Source organism: Limulus polyphemus, unplaced genomic scaffold (genome assembly GCF_000517525.1).
Source record: "Limulus polyphemus unplaced genomic scaffold, Limulus_polyphemus-2.1.2 Scaffold1233, whole genome shotgun sequence".
Classification (NCBI taxonomy): Eukaryota; Metazoa; Arthropoda; class Merostomata; order Xiphosura; family Limulidae; genus Limulus; species Limulus polyphemus.
In genome coordinates, this window is record NW_013666843.1 from 233,486 (window position 1) to 251,291 (window position 17,806).

At 31.1% G+C, this 17,806-nt stretch overlaps 1 protein-coding gene across 6 annotated transcripts in view; it reads right to left on the reverse strand.

Moving 5' to 3' along the window:
- The window catches only part of LOC106462725, an 81,872-nt gene extending 65,286 nt beyond the window's left edge, over window positions 1-16,586 (reverse strand). For 3 of the 6 annotated variants that reach the window (XM_022390060.1, XM_022390053.1, XM_022390052.1), the window contains exon 1: window positions 4,157-4,218. In XM_022390060.1, coding sequence (XP_022245768.1) covers window positions 4,157-4,185 — 29 coding nt within the window. In that variant the 5' untranslated portion in view covers window positions 4,186-4,218. Of the gene's footprint in view, window positions 1-4,156; window positions 4,219-15,821 lie in introns of those variants that run through there. The other 3 variants (XM_022390059.1, XM_022390054.1, XM_022390055.1) reach the window with 2 other exon arrangements.
- Between the last annotated feature and the right edge of the window lie 1,220 nt (window positions 16,587-17,806).

A 17,806-nucleotide genomic window follows, 5' to 3' on the forward strand; every position in this document is an offset into this window, starting at 1 on the left:
GTGAGGGTAGGTAGGTACAAATAATGTTGATTTTGTTAAAATATCATGCTAATGTATTAAATTACTACTCACTAAACCTTTGGTACAAGCAAATAATAAGCACTGATTGCAAGCAACAACTTTATCTTTTAACACCATGGATACAAATGAAAAAAAAAAAACTAGTTAATGTACTGATATATCATTCACTCAAACTTTGATAAAGAAAATATTAAACTAACTGCTAGTAGCAACTTTATTTCAATCAATTAACAACCAAATACTACTGCAAAACTTTTTTTTTTAATGATAACCTAAATTTACCTCACAAATAAATATACTTAATAGTGGAAATTGAAATAAACATTTTGAAAATAACATAACTTAATCATTTAAATTATAAATACCAACAAATTTTTTATTTTATTTAATGTTTAAAATTGGCACTGAAAGTGCAAAAAGACCACTTCTTAGGCCAAAACATCTGTTTGAACTGTATGAAGAAGTATATGTATTTAAAGTAGAATCAAATTAAAGATATTAATAACTGTACAGAGACTACAACTTAACTTACTAGAAAATTAACAAACAGAAAAGATTAAATAAAATCTGTTGGTTGATAGAGCTCTGCAAGAGTCAATAGAATTTAATCCAATTAATATTTTTTTCTCTTACTACAAGAAAACAAGAAGGAAATGAACAGAAGTAAACAGAAAGTTTGTTAATGTCTGAAATGCATAAAATTTTCAAAGTCTTATGGCTCTTTCTACAATTTTTAATGTAGGTGACAACAATATCATATATGACTACTTATAATAAAAAATTTCTTTTTTAAATAGTCACAGTTATATTAAAAATAAAAGGTTAATGCTGCCAACAGCTTACACAAATTATATTTCATTTGAATGCTTACTTATTTAGATAACAAGTATCTAAAACAAATACAACATAATGTTTCACCTTGTGGCTTCTTCAGAAGTTTTATTTGTAGGATAAACTATAAGGTGAAACATTTAGTTACAATAAAAACACTATTCTGGAGATAGCGGTCACATTATATATTTTTTAAATGTTGTTTAATAATAAACTCCAGTTATTATTTGAAAAAATTAAGAACAAAACAAAGTATCTGTTTATCAGTCAACCATAATATCTCTGAAGTAATGACTTTGTCTTCTAGCAGCAATTAAAAAAATACAAAATAATTTTAATACATTAATATCACTTTTATTATCAATATACCTTTTATGGAACTAATTTTTTAATTGTAAAAATTTAAAAGCAAATGTACATTTATATTTCTTACGTTTTTAAATGTTAGTAATACTAATAGTGTTACACAGTACGTAACAAACAACCCACTTTAAAAGTATACATTCACTGCAAAAATGTGTAAAAACGAGCCTAAGTAATTAGATTCACAAAGTTACAGAAAATTCAACTGTTTCTATAATTAAATAAAATAGTGAGATATGATCTGCACAAAACCTACGTCACTGCCGAGTCATGATAAATTATGGCCATACCACTACCAGTTAACTGTGGTTTCTCTTAATCTTTATGGGAGCCCTCTAACGTCAAATTCACCCATTTATTAAAAGAAACATTTTAGTATACAAACTATGTAACTAATTTGGTCTACAATAGTCATTTTTTTTATTTCTCGGTTCAGCATTCTTTTTATGTTACACAACTATTATATGCTCCTATGTTCACAGTTTTGAGCTTTTAATGTATCTTATAAAAAATAAAAGGCCCGTTATGTGCATAACAATATCATACAACATATTTCAATATATATTTAATTTTTCTCATATTTCGAGAAAGCATAAACGATCAATTTATATCACGTTCTGACAACATGGGTAAACTAGTTCATTCTGAACCTGGGGAGATAAGGTGTGTGTCGTTAGTCTTTCCAATTCATTCTACAGAAAAAATCATCACACCATCAGCGATGGTTCCTAAACCTAACACAACTTCCCATTAGAAATTGTGGCAATCTCCTAATCGTCACGGGCTCTAGTTCCAAACTGCTACCACTGGTTTCATTGGCTGCTGACAAACTGACCTTCAACTTCAAGAACGAAGTTTCGCTTATACTTCTGCCATGGCCGACAGATATTATCTAATATGTTTCTATGAAGATATTTAAATTTTATTGAAGCGTATTCCAGGACTGTAGAACTTTTCTCTTTCACACAGAACAGACAATAGGCCGGCTGCACAAACATTTGGACGTGAATTTTGGATTATCATAATTCATGGAATAGGAAATACATTTCAATAACAAAATTAATTGGGACCGTTGAGAAATTTATTAAAAATGGCAACCTCTATTGCTATTCAAGGTTATCTTGCATAAACCCCCAAGCTTAAGCCTAAAGACAATTAAATATACTATGTAAAGTTATTTAAATCAATTTGAAATTTTTTATTACTTAAAATTATAATTAAAAGGCTTGGTAGGTTAAAAATAAAGTTAGATGCATGCAAAATTACATTTGGAAAAGAAACATTACAATAAAAATAGACATTTATCGGATATAATACTAGTATGATATTAATAGGTTATCCAACAATCTTCACTATCACGAAATCAGAATTTTCAGTTTGATAACTTGGTATAATTATCCACCACACACGATAAAACAATGTTTTGAACTAGATTACAAAAATAAACACATGCATAAAACAATGCTTTGGTCAACAACTGCCAAATGATACAGTCTTTGTTGATTTTTATAGTTATCGTACGAGTAACATATGTTTAAAACCTTGAACAAAATAGTCGGCGTGTATTAGATGGTTATTTTTAATGCTGTAGAACTTTTCGTTCATATCCTTCCCTATACCTCAAACACTAATACAAATTTTTACTTTAACTGTCCCACAGAGATAAACGGTATATCGCAGATTCACGCTTGATATCGTACTTTCTCCATATATTTACATATTATTAATATCGCAAACTACCCATACATAACGTTTGACGCTCAATTATAATTAGCTAATATCTATGGAGTATTGGATCTGTTTTACTTCACCGTACAGTAACCTAAATTGATTTAGGTAATGTGAATAGTGTTATGACATTTCGTCGAATTTATTATTCAAAATTACACAGTAGTCCGCAGCAGAGCGTACCGCCAATCAATGAATGTATTAGGCCTCTACGTCACAGATTCTCTCTTCAATTTCACCTCTCTTGAAAAAGAAAATAAATCTTTTAACACATACATACAGTTATAATTAGCTATATTTACACTGTTACCAATCCAAATGTTGAACTACGTAACCACACTTATAAGGGTGTTGCCCTGAGATCACTGTAATTTTCATTATACTTTTAGGGAAACTGTAGGCGAATAAACACTTAAAAAAAAATTCCATACAGCGAAATGCTACACAAGAATTATCTGCGCTAGCCGTTTCAGATTTTAACAGTGAAGACAGCCAATGGTGCCCACCACCAGACCTAGGGCTATTACTATAATCGAATAGAGTTATTTGTCCTTTCACTATCATAATTTAACTATGGCTCCGAAGTGTAAAGCGTTGCTTTTTTTTTTTCGGCAAAAGGAACACAAATCATGACCCTCGAATCCACAGTCTGCACGCTAACCACTATGCCACGCTGTTTTACTTAAACGTATTAATTTTTTTCTGACGTTAATATACACATATCGAAGTCTTTTTTTAGAAGATCCTTACAGGTATGAACAGCATGGAAAAATGAAACTACAATTACAATTTTAAGATAAAATTGTATTTACGTGCTGAAGGGTGTCCACAGGGGTGGTCTGGGGAGCAGACCCCCATTGGAGAACTCTACCCCCCTAGACACATCATGATTTAGTCTTTTATTTTTAAGTTCTTTACATTGTGACTTCCACTTATTTTCTGCCTTTCCAACTAATTTTTTTGCCTCTTATGCCCCAATAAAAAAATTCTAAAAAAGTCTCTGTTTATGTGGGTAAACTTCTCGTTTATCTTTGAAGAGGTAGAATAAAAGAAATGAACGAAAGATGTAAATGAAAATTTTATAGGAGCGATTAAACGACATAATTTTTTTTTGTAACTGGTTACCAATGTAGTGACATATTCTGACCACTGTCCACATTAACTCTCGTATAAAAAAGTTTTTTTTGGTTTATATATATCTACATTATCTTACCTTTCACGCCATTTCCCACAGAAAACCATTACCCGCAATTGTTACGTGTGAATGATAATTTCATTTTAACATCAGTAATAGCTGTTGTGTTGTTTGGCTCCGTAGGTGTTGGTCACCATGGTAGCATTATACGATCGGTAATGGCACGTGTCTTACTTATAGTCATAATTCTTGAGCTGAAAACTATGTTCGAAGGCTAATGCTGGACATAAACACCTGCTGTTTGTGCCAGGAACAGTAAATCATCGCTATTTTGCCACATGATTCTCACGTAAAATGTCAATGGATACTAATTACCAATAAAAAATATCAATAACCTAGTTAAAACGCTTAACCCCTAAAACTGTTAAGCACTAGGGTATGGTTAAAAATTAAACACAATAATGACTAACCATGATTAATGATAAACAACAATTCTTCAGTGAAAATTGGGTTACAATCTTTTCCTCCTGTACATGACTTGCTTGATTTTTTTATCCACTCTTTGACATTTAATGAACTTTCAATAGATATATAGAGCAAGAAAACACAGTTACCACAGTCAAAGACAAGTGGAACCACCTAGTGAGACTTTACAACATAGTTAGTTATTGTATAATAAATTTTATCATTCAATTAGTTTTTATTTTTCAGAGAATTTACTGAACAGAAACACACAATTATTTCAGGAAACATAAAATAAAATATCTAACTTATTTTTAAATAAAAGTGAAGTCTGGTGATTTAATAAAACAAAACATTAGGCTTTATTTTATTTCTGAGGTAACTGCAACATGCTGAAACTACCTTCAAGAATGTAAACACTATTGTGACTAAATCTATTTTGTGTTGCTAATCAATTCACTCACAAACTACAACTTATTGATCTTAAAACACCTGACTTAATCACTGCCAGTCATCCACTAGATCAAACAACAACTGCAAGATGGCTGGCTCCTCAATTATAAAAATAATCAAAGAACATAATAGCTTATTTATTCCCTAGCTTTTGCATTATTGAACAGTTCTTCAATGGGGATTTGAATGTAGAAAATCAAAAGACAAGGATAAAACAAACATTTTTAATTAATATTCGTTATGTTTTTAAATAAAAAAAAGTAGGTCGTTTCAGAACCAGTCTCCTAACTGGTTATGATGACAACATTTAACAAAAATGATTTTTCCAGCTGTTTTTAATAAACTCACTAAATGTAATATTACTACAAGAGTATGTATAATTATATATTATATATAATCGTATCTAGGTATACATGTATTTAGTTACTTATTCCATGCGTGTGTGTGTGTGTGTGTGTATCTAATTTTTGTATACTTTCAAGCCAAAACACAACCTTTACAGAGAATAATAATTATATACTTTAAGTTTTTCAACAGCAATGCTGTCATAACTCACCCCCTATAAAACTGTTACTGCTGCTTGCTCTAATTAAAATTTCAACCAGTTACATACAATGTTTCTTTTATATCATCTAAACCCTGAAGGAACAGGTGTCAGCCTGAAAGCCAGAAACTAAATTAACATATTTATTTCCTAAAACAAAAAGCGTGTGTGTGCTGTATAAACAATGTGAATATATTTTCTATTTTACAGTGTAACATTATGACAAACAACTGCACAACAGTGTTTTACTTATATCACTTAAGAGTAAAACAAGCAAATGACATGTGAGCACCCATTAAGTAAAATATGTGTAAGGTCTTCAAATAAATTTAAATATTAAAAATAAAATTTCAAAGAAGTCATCTTGCAGCTGTTTAGGGAATGCTGGAAAACAACAAGGCTAAAATACATGTACAGTAAATACAGCCAGGAACATGACACAAAATGCCATAAAACATAGCACAGGATTCTTTTAAGATTACCATAGATAAATATATATATATATATATATATAACACATACACACACACACACATTTTTTTTTTCTTTAACCACCTATGCTTTCATTAGGAAGATGAAAATCATATAAAAAGTTAATAGTACTTCTTCAACAGAACCTTATACTAACATAACTTCATGGACGTGTGCCAAGAATGTGCCACTTTACCCAACACCAATCACTGATGAAACACTACTAGTGTCTGCCCTGAAGAATGCTGACTAATCTTTCTGATGGTCAAGCTGTGAGGTGAATTGTCCAAACATGTCTTTACATGTGAACTGTTTAAGCTGCTGATTTCATTTGTTGTCTATTTTTATGACATCTTAAAGCTGAAATATGATTCACTTATTTTACTACCATGCAAGCAAATACCTGTTGAATGAAGTAAAATGACAAACACAAGTACATATTGGTTTTGACTAGCTTGCATCCAATTTCAAATACTTAGTTCAAGTTGGTTGATGAATCTTGAAATAGTACACATTAGAACAGAGTCACATAAAACTAAATTTAATTTTGTTCTTTAGTCAACCAGTTTCTTTTGCTAGAATGTTTGGATTTATATTTTTTAACACAGAAGGTCAAATGGTTTGGTGCATTCACTGTGCCCCCTCAACCATCACACTTGCACATACACACTAATAGTTCTTAACACTAGCAGTAAAACATGCTTGACCTTATGAGAATTGGTTAATTGCTTTAGAACAGTCTCCATAATAAAGGGTAAGTTGTCAGCTAGCATACACATTCAACAAGTAAAAATAACTATATATAATTTCAAGGAAGATACTTTGTAATAATTCAATTTGATACACTCCAGAATGACGGACCGACGGATCCGGTGTATTTGAAGATTTTGTGAGCAAAAGTAGACTTTAAGTAACTTCCTAAATTATTTTGGCAAGTCTGCACATGATTTTGTTGCAAAATTGTACATTTTAAATAGTAATCGAGTGATTATCATTCTTTTCTTTATGAACAAGTATATTGATAAATAAAAATGCATAGAACAAAATCATTTACCTCAATAGAGTCAGAAGGATATGTATGAAAAACAACAAATTTATGAAATTAGTCATAAAACCAACTGATAAAAAATAAATACATCTAAAACAATAAAAAGTTTAACATTGAACTATTGATGAGAAAATGATATAGAACCAAATGTTCATGAATCATTTTTAAGTCTGTTCACATAATACCATAACATGACAATGTTTAGGGACACCAAGGGACCTGCTGGTCCATCTCAGCTGTCCCATCCTCTAAATTAAATTATTATAACTTAAAAAATAAAAAATCTTAAAGTCAGCCCTTATCATTCATATAGTTATCAAGCTTTCTCTTAAACTCCTTTAAATTAACTGCATCCACCACATCTGAAGGCAGCCCATTCCAGAGGCTAACCACCCTGTTAGAAAAATAAAACTATTTAAGCTGAAGGTGACTCCTAACTTACCAAAATTTATATTTGTGTCTCCTAGTCCTACTATTCTCACTGTTAAGTATAAAAAAAGATGATGCATCAACACTGTCAATTCCCATTACAATCTTAAACACCGCAATCAGACCTTCCCTAACTCTTTTTTTTCAAGAGAAAACAGTTTTAAAGATGTTAATCTTCCCTCATATGACAAACCCTCCATCCCAGACACCATTCTGGTTACCCTTCTCTGAACCCTTTCCAACAATTCACTGTCCTTCCTAAGGTAGGAAGCTCAAGACTGAACACAATACTCCAAATGTGACCTGTACAATGAAATTATAACCCCTTTAGACTTGTATTCAATATTTCTATAGATACAACCTAAAATCCTACCACTAGCAACAGCACATTGTTTGGATGGCTTAAGAGACTGATCAACCATTACACCAAGATCCCTTTCTTTCATGATGCTGTTAAGGTTATTCCGATCCAAATTATACTTATAATTCAAATTATGATAACCCATATGCATTATCTTGCATTTATTATAATTAAAACCCATCTGCCATTTACTTGCAAAACTCACTAAATGATATAAATCGGTTTGTAAAGCAGCAGCATCCTCTTCACAGCTAGCAACACCCAAGACCTTAATATCATCAGCAAATATAAGTACTTTATTGACCACTAGCTGGAGTACCCATCCCCTGGATGGAAGTTTTGTAAATTCATGAGTAATGAAAAGTTAACTGCAAAATGCAAAACTGAAAAATTGTATGTATTTCAACATGGACACAATAAACTTTCATGCCAAATTTGGTGAAGATCTGTGAACAGGGGGTGAGGCAGCAGTAAAGAATGCAAAAATGCCCATAAAAACTACAAAACTGAAAATATGTATGTATTTCCCCATGGACCAAATGAACCTCCATACCAAATTTGGTGAAGATCCATTCAAAGGGGCAAAGTAGTGGTAAAAACTGCAAAATTCAAAATTTGTATGTAACTCCTCATGGATCTAATGAACCTCCATACAAATTTTATGAAGATCCATTCACACCCTGCAAAGTAGTTACATGGACATACAATAGACAGTGCTATTATATTTATATAGTTTCCTTTCTCCATGTCATTGATGGAAATCAAAAATAGCAAATGTCCTAACACTGAACCCTGAGATATCCCACTTATGACATTAATCCAGTTTGACTGAACTCCATTTATAACCTTCTGCTTTCTTCCATCCAGCCACTCTTCTATCCAATTAGCTAACTTATCCCCCACCCCTAAAGAGTTAAAAAAATTTTTACAAGCCATTTATGTGTCACCTTGTCAAAGGCTTTCTGAAAATCCAGATACACCAAATCTATACCCTTACCCTCATCTACAAAAGCAGTAACCTTCTCAATGTATGTCAAAAGATTTGTAAGGCAAGGTTTTCTCTTAGTGAAACCATACTGACTATCCAATAAAATTCTAAACTTTGTTAAATGACTTTGCAAAGCATCTTTTATCACTTTCTAAAATTTTTCCCACAACTGATGTAAGACTAATAGGCCTATAATTACTGGGCCAATTTCATCACCTCCTTTGGAAAAAGGAGTGACATTAGCTAACTTCCAATCTTTTGGGACCTGCCCACTATTCAAGGACTTACAAAAAATAGTAGCAAGTGGCTCATATACCAGATCCTTAACCTTCTTGAAAGCCCTTGGGGAAATGTCTGGCCCAAGAGCCTTATCATTTTTTAAACAGACTGATTAAAATATTTATATCTCTTCGTTCAGTAATTTGTAAGTATTTATAACATACAATTATAAAACATTATTAAAAGATACTTTGTAAATACTTACTTAACATAGATTAAATTGTATCTTTTTTCTTTTTTTTGTAAATACTAGTTCAAGTGGTTGTGTATACTGTATTTATGAATTTTGGACATGTATTGGCCAATAATGAGGAAAACTTCAAGTATAAAATACACACACACGTTTGTACCTGCAGTGCTAAAATGGTATGAGGCTGACAAAACCTAGTTTTATGCTATTCAACTTAAGGATAAGATAAAACATGTATTATCACCTTATGATTAAGAATTAACTTTTGTCAATATCAACAAAGGTATTTCTACTAGTAGGGTAACTCTCACTCCTAAACCTTATGTTGACTTCAGGTGAGAATACAGATAACAATCATCCATCATTTATGTGGATGCTCATGATTTTCTAATTTCATTTGTAAATGTTTGAATGGAAAGTAAAGGTGACAAAGAATACCATTACACTTGTTAGTACAAAGTTTTAGTCTTAGCGAGGTCCAGTTCAAAGTCTGAGTGGAATATACTTCTAATATGATTAAAAGACACTAGGCATGGTATACATTTTGACAGAGAAAATAGTACAGATGTATTACTTCAGTTCAAACCAATACATTGTAGAACATTTACTAATCTCTCCTGTAAGTTTCAATTTTCAACTATCAAATTAAATAACCATTTATAATGAGCTAAAGCTTCAATTAATAAACCAAACCTGGATTAAAATTACCTCAACTATTAATTAAAGTTTATCAAAAATTGATTGAAAAGGTGAAAGACCTCTTCATAATAGTAAATCATCCAGTAAACGTAGTGGGTTTTATAATTTCTGAAACTGGTTAAAAACAATCTAGGACCCTCTATCATATTATTACTTTGAGACCAATTAAGTATCAGTAGACAGCACTATTCCAAAATCATGCCTAATATCTAAGTCTGTATCTTGCAGTAGGTGGGAAACACAGAACATTTGGGGTGCTTCTGTTTTCCATCTTCCATATGGGGCATGAATTTTGAATCATACTGAAACCATTTTCCGCTTATTAAGCTACAGCATATCTGGAAGCTCATGTAAGGTTTAGTTATATTTTTGCATCGAGGTTTATACTTTTAACTATCTGAAATAAGCAGAAAGTAGTCTGTCCAGGCTAGGGCTTGAACCCAACACTCCTGACTCAAGTTACAAACAAGTAACCCATATGCTAATTATTACATAATCTCCAACACAAATAAGGCTCACTGTCAAGCCAGTAAACATGGAAATCCTAAGGCAGCTAAGGAATTCAATATCCCAAGACTTTTTGTCTAATAAGTAACTAATAAAAATAATATTTCAACTAAGACTGTATGTTGTAATGCAGCTGGTCTGAAGAATTAGTACTGAGTAAAATATCTTGTTGGCAGTGGCATACAACATACAAGGTATAGATGAAATGTTAATGTAGTTATACACTTTTCTTACCAGAAACCCATACTGCCAAGTAAAAAATATGGTTTAAGTTATTCTTATAAAAATCAAAGTAATGAATATTGGAAAAGCCCAAAGATTTATCCCAAATAACATAACAACTGGATGTCTGTAAAGTGTGAAGTGAATAATGTATATATATTCAAGATGAATTCCTTAACTGAAAGCAGTAGGACTAAAAATGTCATTCAAACGACTTGGAGTGCTAGTATAAGATGAATCAACAGCACGTTACAAAACAAAGGATTTCACTGTTTCACCCAGAGAATAAATACTGCTGCTACAAAGAAGAGGGTAGTATATGTGATCATATAAGATATTTTTTTCAACATTGTTTCCAAAGGTTTTTTTTTTTTCAGAGAGAAATTTTTTTGTTTATTTTTGGCTTGTGTCTTGTCTCAAATCTTGTTAATTTTAGTGTCAAAAACTTTGAGGTAATCATTTTAAAATCAAAATTCAATCCCCTTTTCCCCCAGACCTTGGCTTCTTCTGACAGGGGCTTAGCATCAAACAGAATAGCTAAGGTCTTGCCTTTTAAATATGGTTAGATTGTAGATTACTTAAGCCTAGTTTTATGTTAATTTCTTCAAAACAGTTGTTCATAAATCAAATATTTAAGATGATAGCTAATGGATAAACAAAATCTAAAAGATGTTACACTAACAGCATTAAATTCATAAATATCTTATCAAAAACCAGTAAATTGAGAGTGAGGTAGTTTAGTTTCGAGCAATACTTTTATTAATCATAATTGTATATCACACGTATATCTTTTAGCAGGCTATATGCACATAACTTGTGAACTAGGTCATAGCCATTTGTACACTGATGGTTACTGTTCTCGGTAAAAGGTTGTAGATAATACAACGGTCATGTTAAAAATACTCACCGCGTTACTTTTCTAATTAAACTCTCATAATTTAGGTACAATACGCCAGACAAATGTTTCGTAGTACCATTTTGTTATTTCCTTGGACAAAAATGTGTCGCATTCTAAACTATAGTTTTCTGACTAGACTAGATAACCATTGTCTCCTTTAGGTTCTGTTGCCAAGTGATTGAATTTATGATAATATCTATCTAAAATCTACCAATAGGGAAAGAGTGTGGTGTCAGAATGTAGTCACAAGTGAGAACAATTGTGCAGTTTAACTGACCACACTATTCTGATATGCAAGTATAATGTTTAAGTTTTATCTTTCAAAGTATTATGGAATCCACCTTGGAATGTCCTTTCTGAGGCCAAAGGACATTAAAAAAAATGTTGACTTAAAGATAAACAAGAATTAAGGTCACTTTGAAATATACTAAAAAATATTCAGTAATAATGAATATTTTTGCTTTAGGACCCTTTGTCTATATTGGTGGCCTTTCCTGCAAAAACACCTATGAAGCTTTGAAGTAAGGCTGATCATTTCTTTCAAAAATGTCCTTTTCCTCACGTCCACCCACAAAAGAGCTACTGGTCTGGAATTCCATTCAGAAATTGGTGGCAAGTCATATTGGGTGTACATGTAACTTCTTTTAGAATGAAGATGAAACACCTTTTAATTCTAAAATTTAACTAATTTTCTACTTAGAATGGCCCTTTTTTATTTTTTACAACAATAAATTTGGTTACAACTGCTCCATACGAGAGACTCAGGTAATGTATGTTAATATTACCAATAATGTTATAACTGTAAATCTGAATATTGTTTTAAACATCAGTTCTATAGAATTATTGAACTCCAAACATTATAGCATTAATTCCTTCCCTTACCCTTTTTTCCCTCCCTAAGCATGTTCCAACAAGCAACCTGTTGCATAATTTATGCCAGGGGTTTAATCTTGATTGTCATGTGTAGTAAAATGCAACCATAATACATGGACTCACAAAAACATTTATATCATATAAGCTATCAGAAGTGTGAACAATAAATTTATATTATCAACAATGTAATGTTAGCTTTAAGAGTTCATATCAGAAACATTTTGAAAACAATAACAAAAAAAAGATCTAACCTAACTGAAATTACACCGTTGATACGTTATACATGTTTAACACAAAACCCATATCTTTAAGTTAAGAGGTTCACTACATATTTGTTTTTTTGTAAATACTACTAGTATTTACAAAATAGTATTTAATAGTAGAGTAGAATGGCAATAATATCACATTTTCTCCGAAACACAACGTGAAAAACCTGAAACTTAAATTTTGAAACTAACTTGGAATACTATTATTGGAAAATATTCCAAATACTTTATAAATGCCATACATGAATATATATTTGATTTTTTGAAATATAACATATAAACTTATAGCATTAGTTTGTAATAGTCGCACAGATACAATTGAATAAACTTGTACCCCGAGTAGCACACGCACTAGACCTCTGATAATATTGAAAGTATTTTATTTAAGTGTAATGTTCAATAAGTTTGAGTTTAGAATACATGCAGTTCCAATGTTTATTGGTTAATATAGATATCACCAGCCAAATTATTGATATAATAAAGCTAAAGAAAATAATGCATATTCACTGTTTCTGAACAATGAAGCAACACAGCATTTTCTTCCTTCTTAGCAAAGCTATAAGATTCAATGCTATCTATTGTACACAAGACAAGCTCACCAATTTCCTTCAAATAGATCATAATTAAATGCAAAGATGTTGCTAGGCACTGGTATTTGGGGCCCATGCCCTAATATTTTTTGATAAAGCCCCAAATTACCAGTTGGAGTCTTTTAAAAACCAAAAAGGAAACCATGATATCATACTGAAACACTGAAAATTCCTGTGCCTATGGGCCCGAGCCTTGGATCATTTAAGTATCTGCCAACACCTCTTTTAAATGTATTGAGTTAATAAGTACTTCAAGCAAGTGTATATATCAAAAAGAAAAACATTTTAAAGCAATTTGAAACAAGAAGATAAGTAAAGAAGTATCTTGGATGTAATGACTTCAGTTACGACAGTAAGGCACTGGGAAAAAAGACTGTAAACTTGATGAAAAACTTACTTCAATACAAGATTAACAGAATTTTCATGACTGCTCATCTTTAACCCAGGAGAAATGCTAATTTCTATACTTAAGCTATGCCATTCATGTGTAATTTATGTCTTATTTTGGCACTATCCACAAAATGATTTAGTTGCTTAGTTATCACAACCACAGAAACATTTTATATATGAGCTCCACTTTTATGGCAGGAGTGCCATGAAATACTTAAAAACTAGAAAACATTTTCTGTTATTTTCTACAACTTGACAACTGCAATGGCATGATGACACAATTATATTTCTACACTGAAATGCATGTGTGTGAGTAAAAACCCTTGCCTTTCATACAATGCTGCTTATTTTTTTACTTGTGTCTCAAGACAACAACAAAAAAACCATTAAGACCTATAATCCCTTTATATATGTAGTCTTTCAGATATACTTTTGGCTATCATAGTCAAGCCCATCTGACAAGTTCTGATACTGAAAAACAAGCATCCTGGATAGTGACTTGTAATAGATAAGATAGTTATGAAACATTTATACACCAAACTAAGTTGAAACTCACAAAGGACTAATAAGGAGAAATGCACTTATAGTGCAACATGATTGTTATCTTTGCAGAATAATTACCCTGATGATCAAGTATATTAACTTCTGATCAGAACAAGCTACGTATTTAGATCAAAATAAAAACTCACTTGTATTAAAACTGGTATTACCAGCTTATAGATAGACATACTTTTATTTAATGTTATCATTTCTAAAGATTAGAATGCATTGTTTTATCAGTTGAGTATCTCACTGTTAAAAATATTTTTTAGCCGTAACACTGTTTAAATTTTTTTCAAATTCTGTTGATATATAAATATGAAGGGCTGTATACTTAAATTGGATTTTTTTTTTTCAATTAAGGGAGGATTTAGTGAGTTGAATAGCTTTCTAAAAAATTTGCTATTGTTGTGTTCCTTTAATAGAAGTATTAACGGGACATAAGGAGCTGTATAACTAACTACTAAAACATGATTTTTCAAATTTAACAACTAATATTGAAATTTTGGATCAGATTTATTACTTATAAGAATAACCTCCAATACAAGTACTGACAAAAGCCTTGTTAACTTCAATCATAGTTGTCAAAGTATGGATATCAGTTATGGCATGAAGATGCTATTAATATTATTGGTAGCATTTAACATAAAAATCACATTTACTGTTATTACTATTTACATTGACCACTTATTCTAAGAACTTATGAGTTAAAGTAATGAAGAATATATAATAATATTTCAACCACACTATGTCATTTCAAGTGCTGATAAGGCCTTTTGTTCAACACCAGGGATCATTGGGCCAGATGGGATACATCATGCATAGTAGCAGTCTAAGCACTGATGATATGGGAATAGAAAATAAATCATCTTGAAATTTCAAGTATGTATTCCAAACTTGTTTTCAGGAAAAGAAAATTCATCATTCCCCTTTCTTCTCAATCTAAGATAATATACGTGCAAACCTTTTTTTTTTAATGTATATTTCATCTTATAAAAATAATTTTAAATAAGTGCATAAGGTGCATTTTACTGTTGAAACAAAACTGTCTTACTGTGGTTCATGATTGCAATATCCATTGAACAGTGGTGAACACAGCAAGGTTTTGTATCTTGGTTGCATTTTTAAAGAAACCATAATTAAAAAAAATTAGATTCATGCAATGTAGTATTTGATTAAGAAGGTTTACATGCAAGTTATATATTACATTAGAAAGAAATATTAATTAAGGTTTTTCCTTTCCGAAGAACAAAGTGTGGAATAATCATTTACAATCTCTGTTCATAAACATTTTGGAATGTTCTCTACACAAGTTTATCAAAGATGAAATTCTGAAGAGTCTGAAAGATTTATTAGGTGCTTAATATAATGTTTGTGGTGTTCTTTATAACTGATCACGAATTTTACACTACTTAATGTACTGTAGCTTTTGATTTAATAATTAAGAAAAACAACATTTACAAATTACATCAAGTAAATTTAGGTTCTCACTGATAGAAACCAGTGAGATCAACATTAAGTAAACAGTCTTACCTTTCACTTGATTTACCAGCCATATGCTTTTCTGCAGATCGATGCTTGTTTTTGGAGTAAGCCTGAAGTTGAAAGTTGCATTTAGTTCCACTATAGCATTAGTAGTAGCACTACTAGTAATAGTATATTTTCGTCTACATAAACATATTTTCAGCTGCTGCTTCATTAACTCAAGTCTTAAGCTAATGTAGCATATGAATTGTGGAAAACCTATTGATTAATCTTCAATGTTTAAATCTGAAATTTTAAAATGTTACATTGTTACTTTTGTGTTGATCACTGATGAAATACTTGGTTTATTACCTAACTTACTATTTCAGTATTTGGTATTTTGGAAATTTGGTTGCACCTATATATAGTACTAGTAGTAATGATGCTATAATCATCATAAAATCAGATTTCTACTTTCGAGTTCGACAAATGGAAAAATTTCAGCCAATATCACAGTCCAACCATTATTACTAAGGCTAAACAAAATTTTAAATCCATACTTCTAATGTATTTAATTATTGTACTTTAACTTCTTAAAATTAGCAGCATTACGCCACATTTCTATTTTATTATTAACTCCACTTTATCCTGTTATTTGACCATCAAGAATATATTTCAGACAAAGCTTGAAGTGTTAAAATCGTATGGTATTAATTATAAGCTATCTATAACTGAGAAGCTTAGTTAGAACGTATAAAATTAAAATTGTTTTAACTTCGAAACGTACAACACTTCACTAATCCAACATCACTCATAACAGTAACATAGTAGATTAGTCTCGTAAAGGTCATAAAATAGCTTCGGGGTAGATAAATGAGGTCAATTTCATTGGTCCATTTTGTTGTAATATTAAATATCAGAATTGTTAAATGTAGAAAACAATAAATAAGTGTTATTCATTTCAACTGAAAACATTTAAATAATCTCAATTTTATTTTGATCGTATTATGAAAATGCATAAAGAATTTGGTTGGTCGAAATTGAGAGGCTAAATTATTTATAGTGCGACATTGCTCTAGTTATCCCCTCTAAAGAAATAGCGATTATATCAAACAAAAAGATATATTTAAAAACAAAAATAACAGTAACAAAACATCAACATAATAATACACAAATACTTAAAGAATTAACAAAACGTAAAAATGCCCTTGTGAATGTCAAGCTTGGCCTATCGACACTATTTGTGTTTTTTATGTTTTCTTAATTCTTTGCTCATTGTGCATTATTAACACTAACAGAAACGCCGCCCTACGAGCGGCTGTTTGTATTAGTGCTTACTAATTTTAGTATTCATACCTCACTGGAAAACAAAATTTAAAGTGAACATTTTCTAAAAAATATTTTTTGTGGGAAGTACTGCACGGAAAATGTGTTCGGATTGGGCTCTTTAGTCATACACAACTCATTGCATTCAAATAATTCAATGTACAAAGCTCAAAATTTTCATAAATGTTACTGACCCGAACTGTAATGTTTTTATAAATTTAAAGTGGTACCGAATAATAATATAAGAACTCCAGTTTCTCAGTACTACATTTAAATATTATATCAATAAAGTTATAATCAAACCCTCACGTATAGTCCCAGTGAAAGCCGTGTTCTTGTTGTGAGGAAAATACTTATTTTTAAATTGTGTTCTATTATAAAGAAATGGTTGTTGCACATACCACAGTTATTTTTCAAATTGTCTGAATCTTGAATACCCAAAGTATGAAACTTTTTATGGATTTTTGTTTGTGGTGCTATTCAATAGACGGCGCAGGGGTTCTGGTTACATAGATATTATTGTTGTTGTTTGTAATCAAGCACAAAGCTACACAATGGGCTATATGTGCTCTGCCCACCACGGGTATCGAAACCAAGATTCTAGCATTGTAAGTCCGCAGACATGCCACTGTGGGCCAGGTTCAATTACACAATCACTGACTGCAGTTCAATTACTCATTGCCCTCTGTTGTCCCGTCACGTTGTGAACGTCTTATATATACAAGACT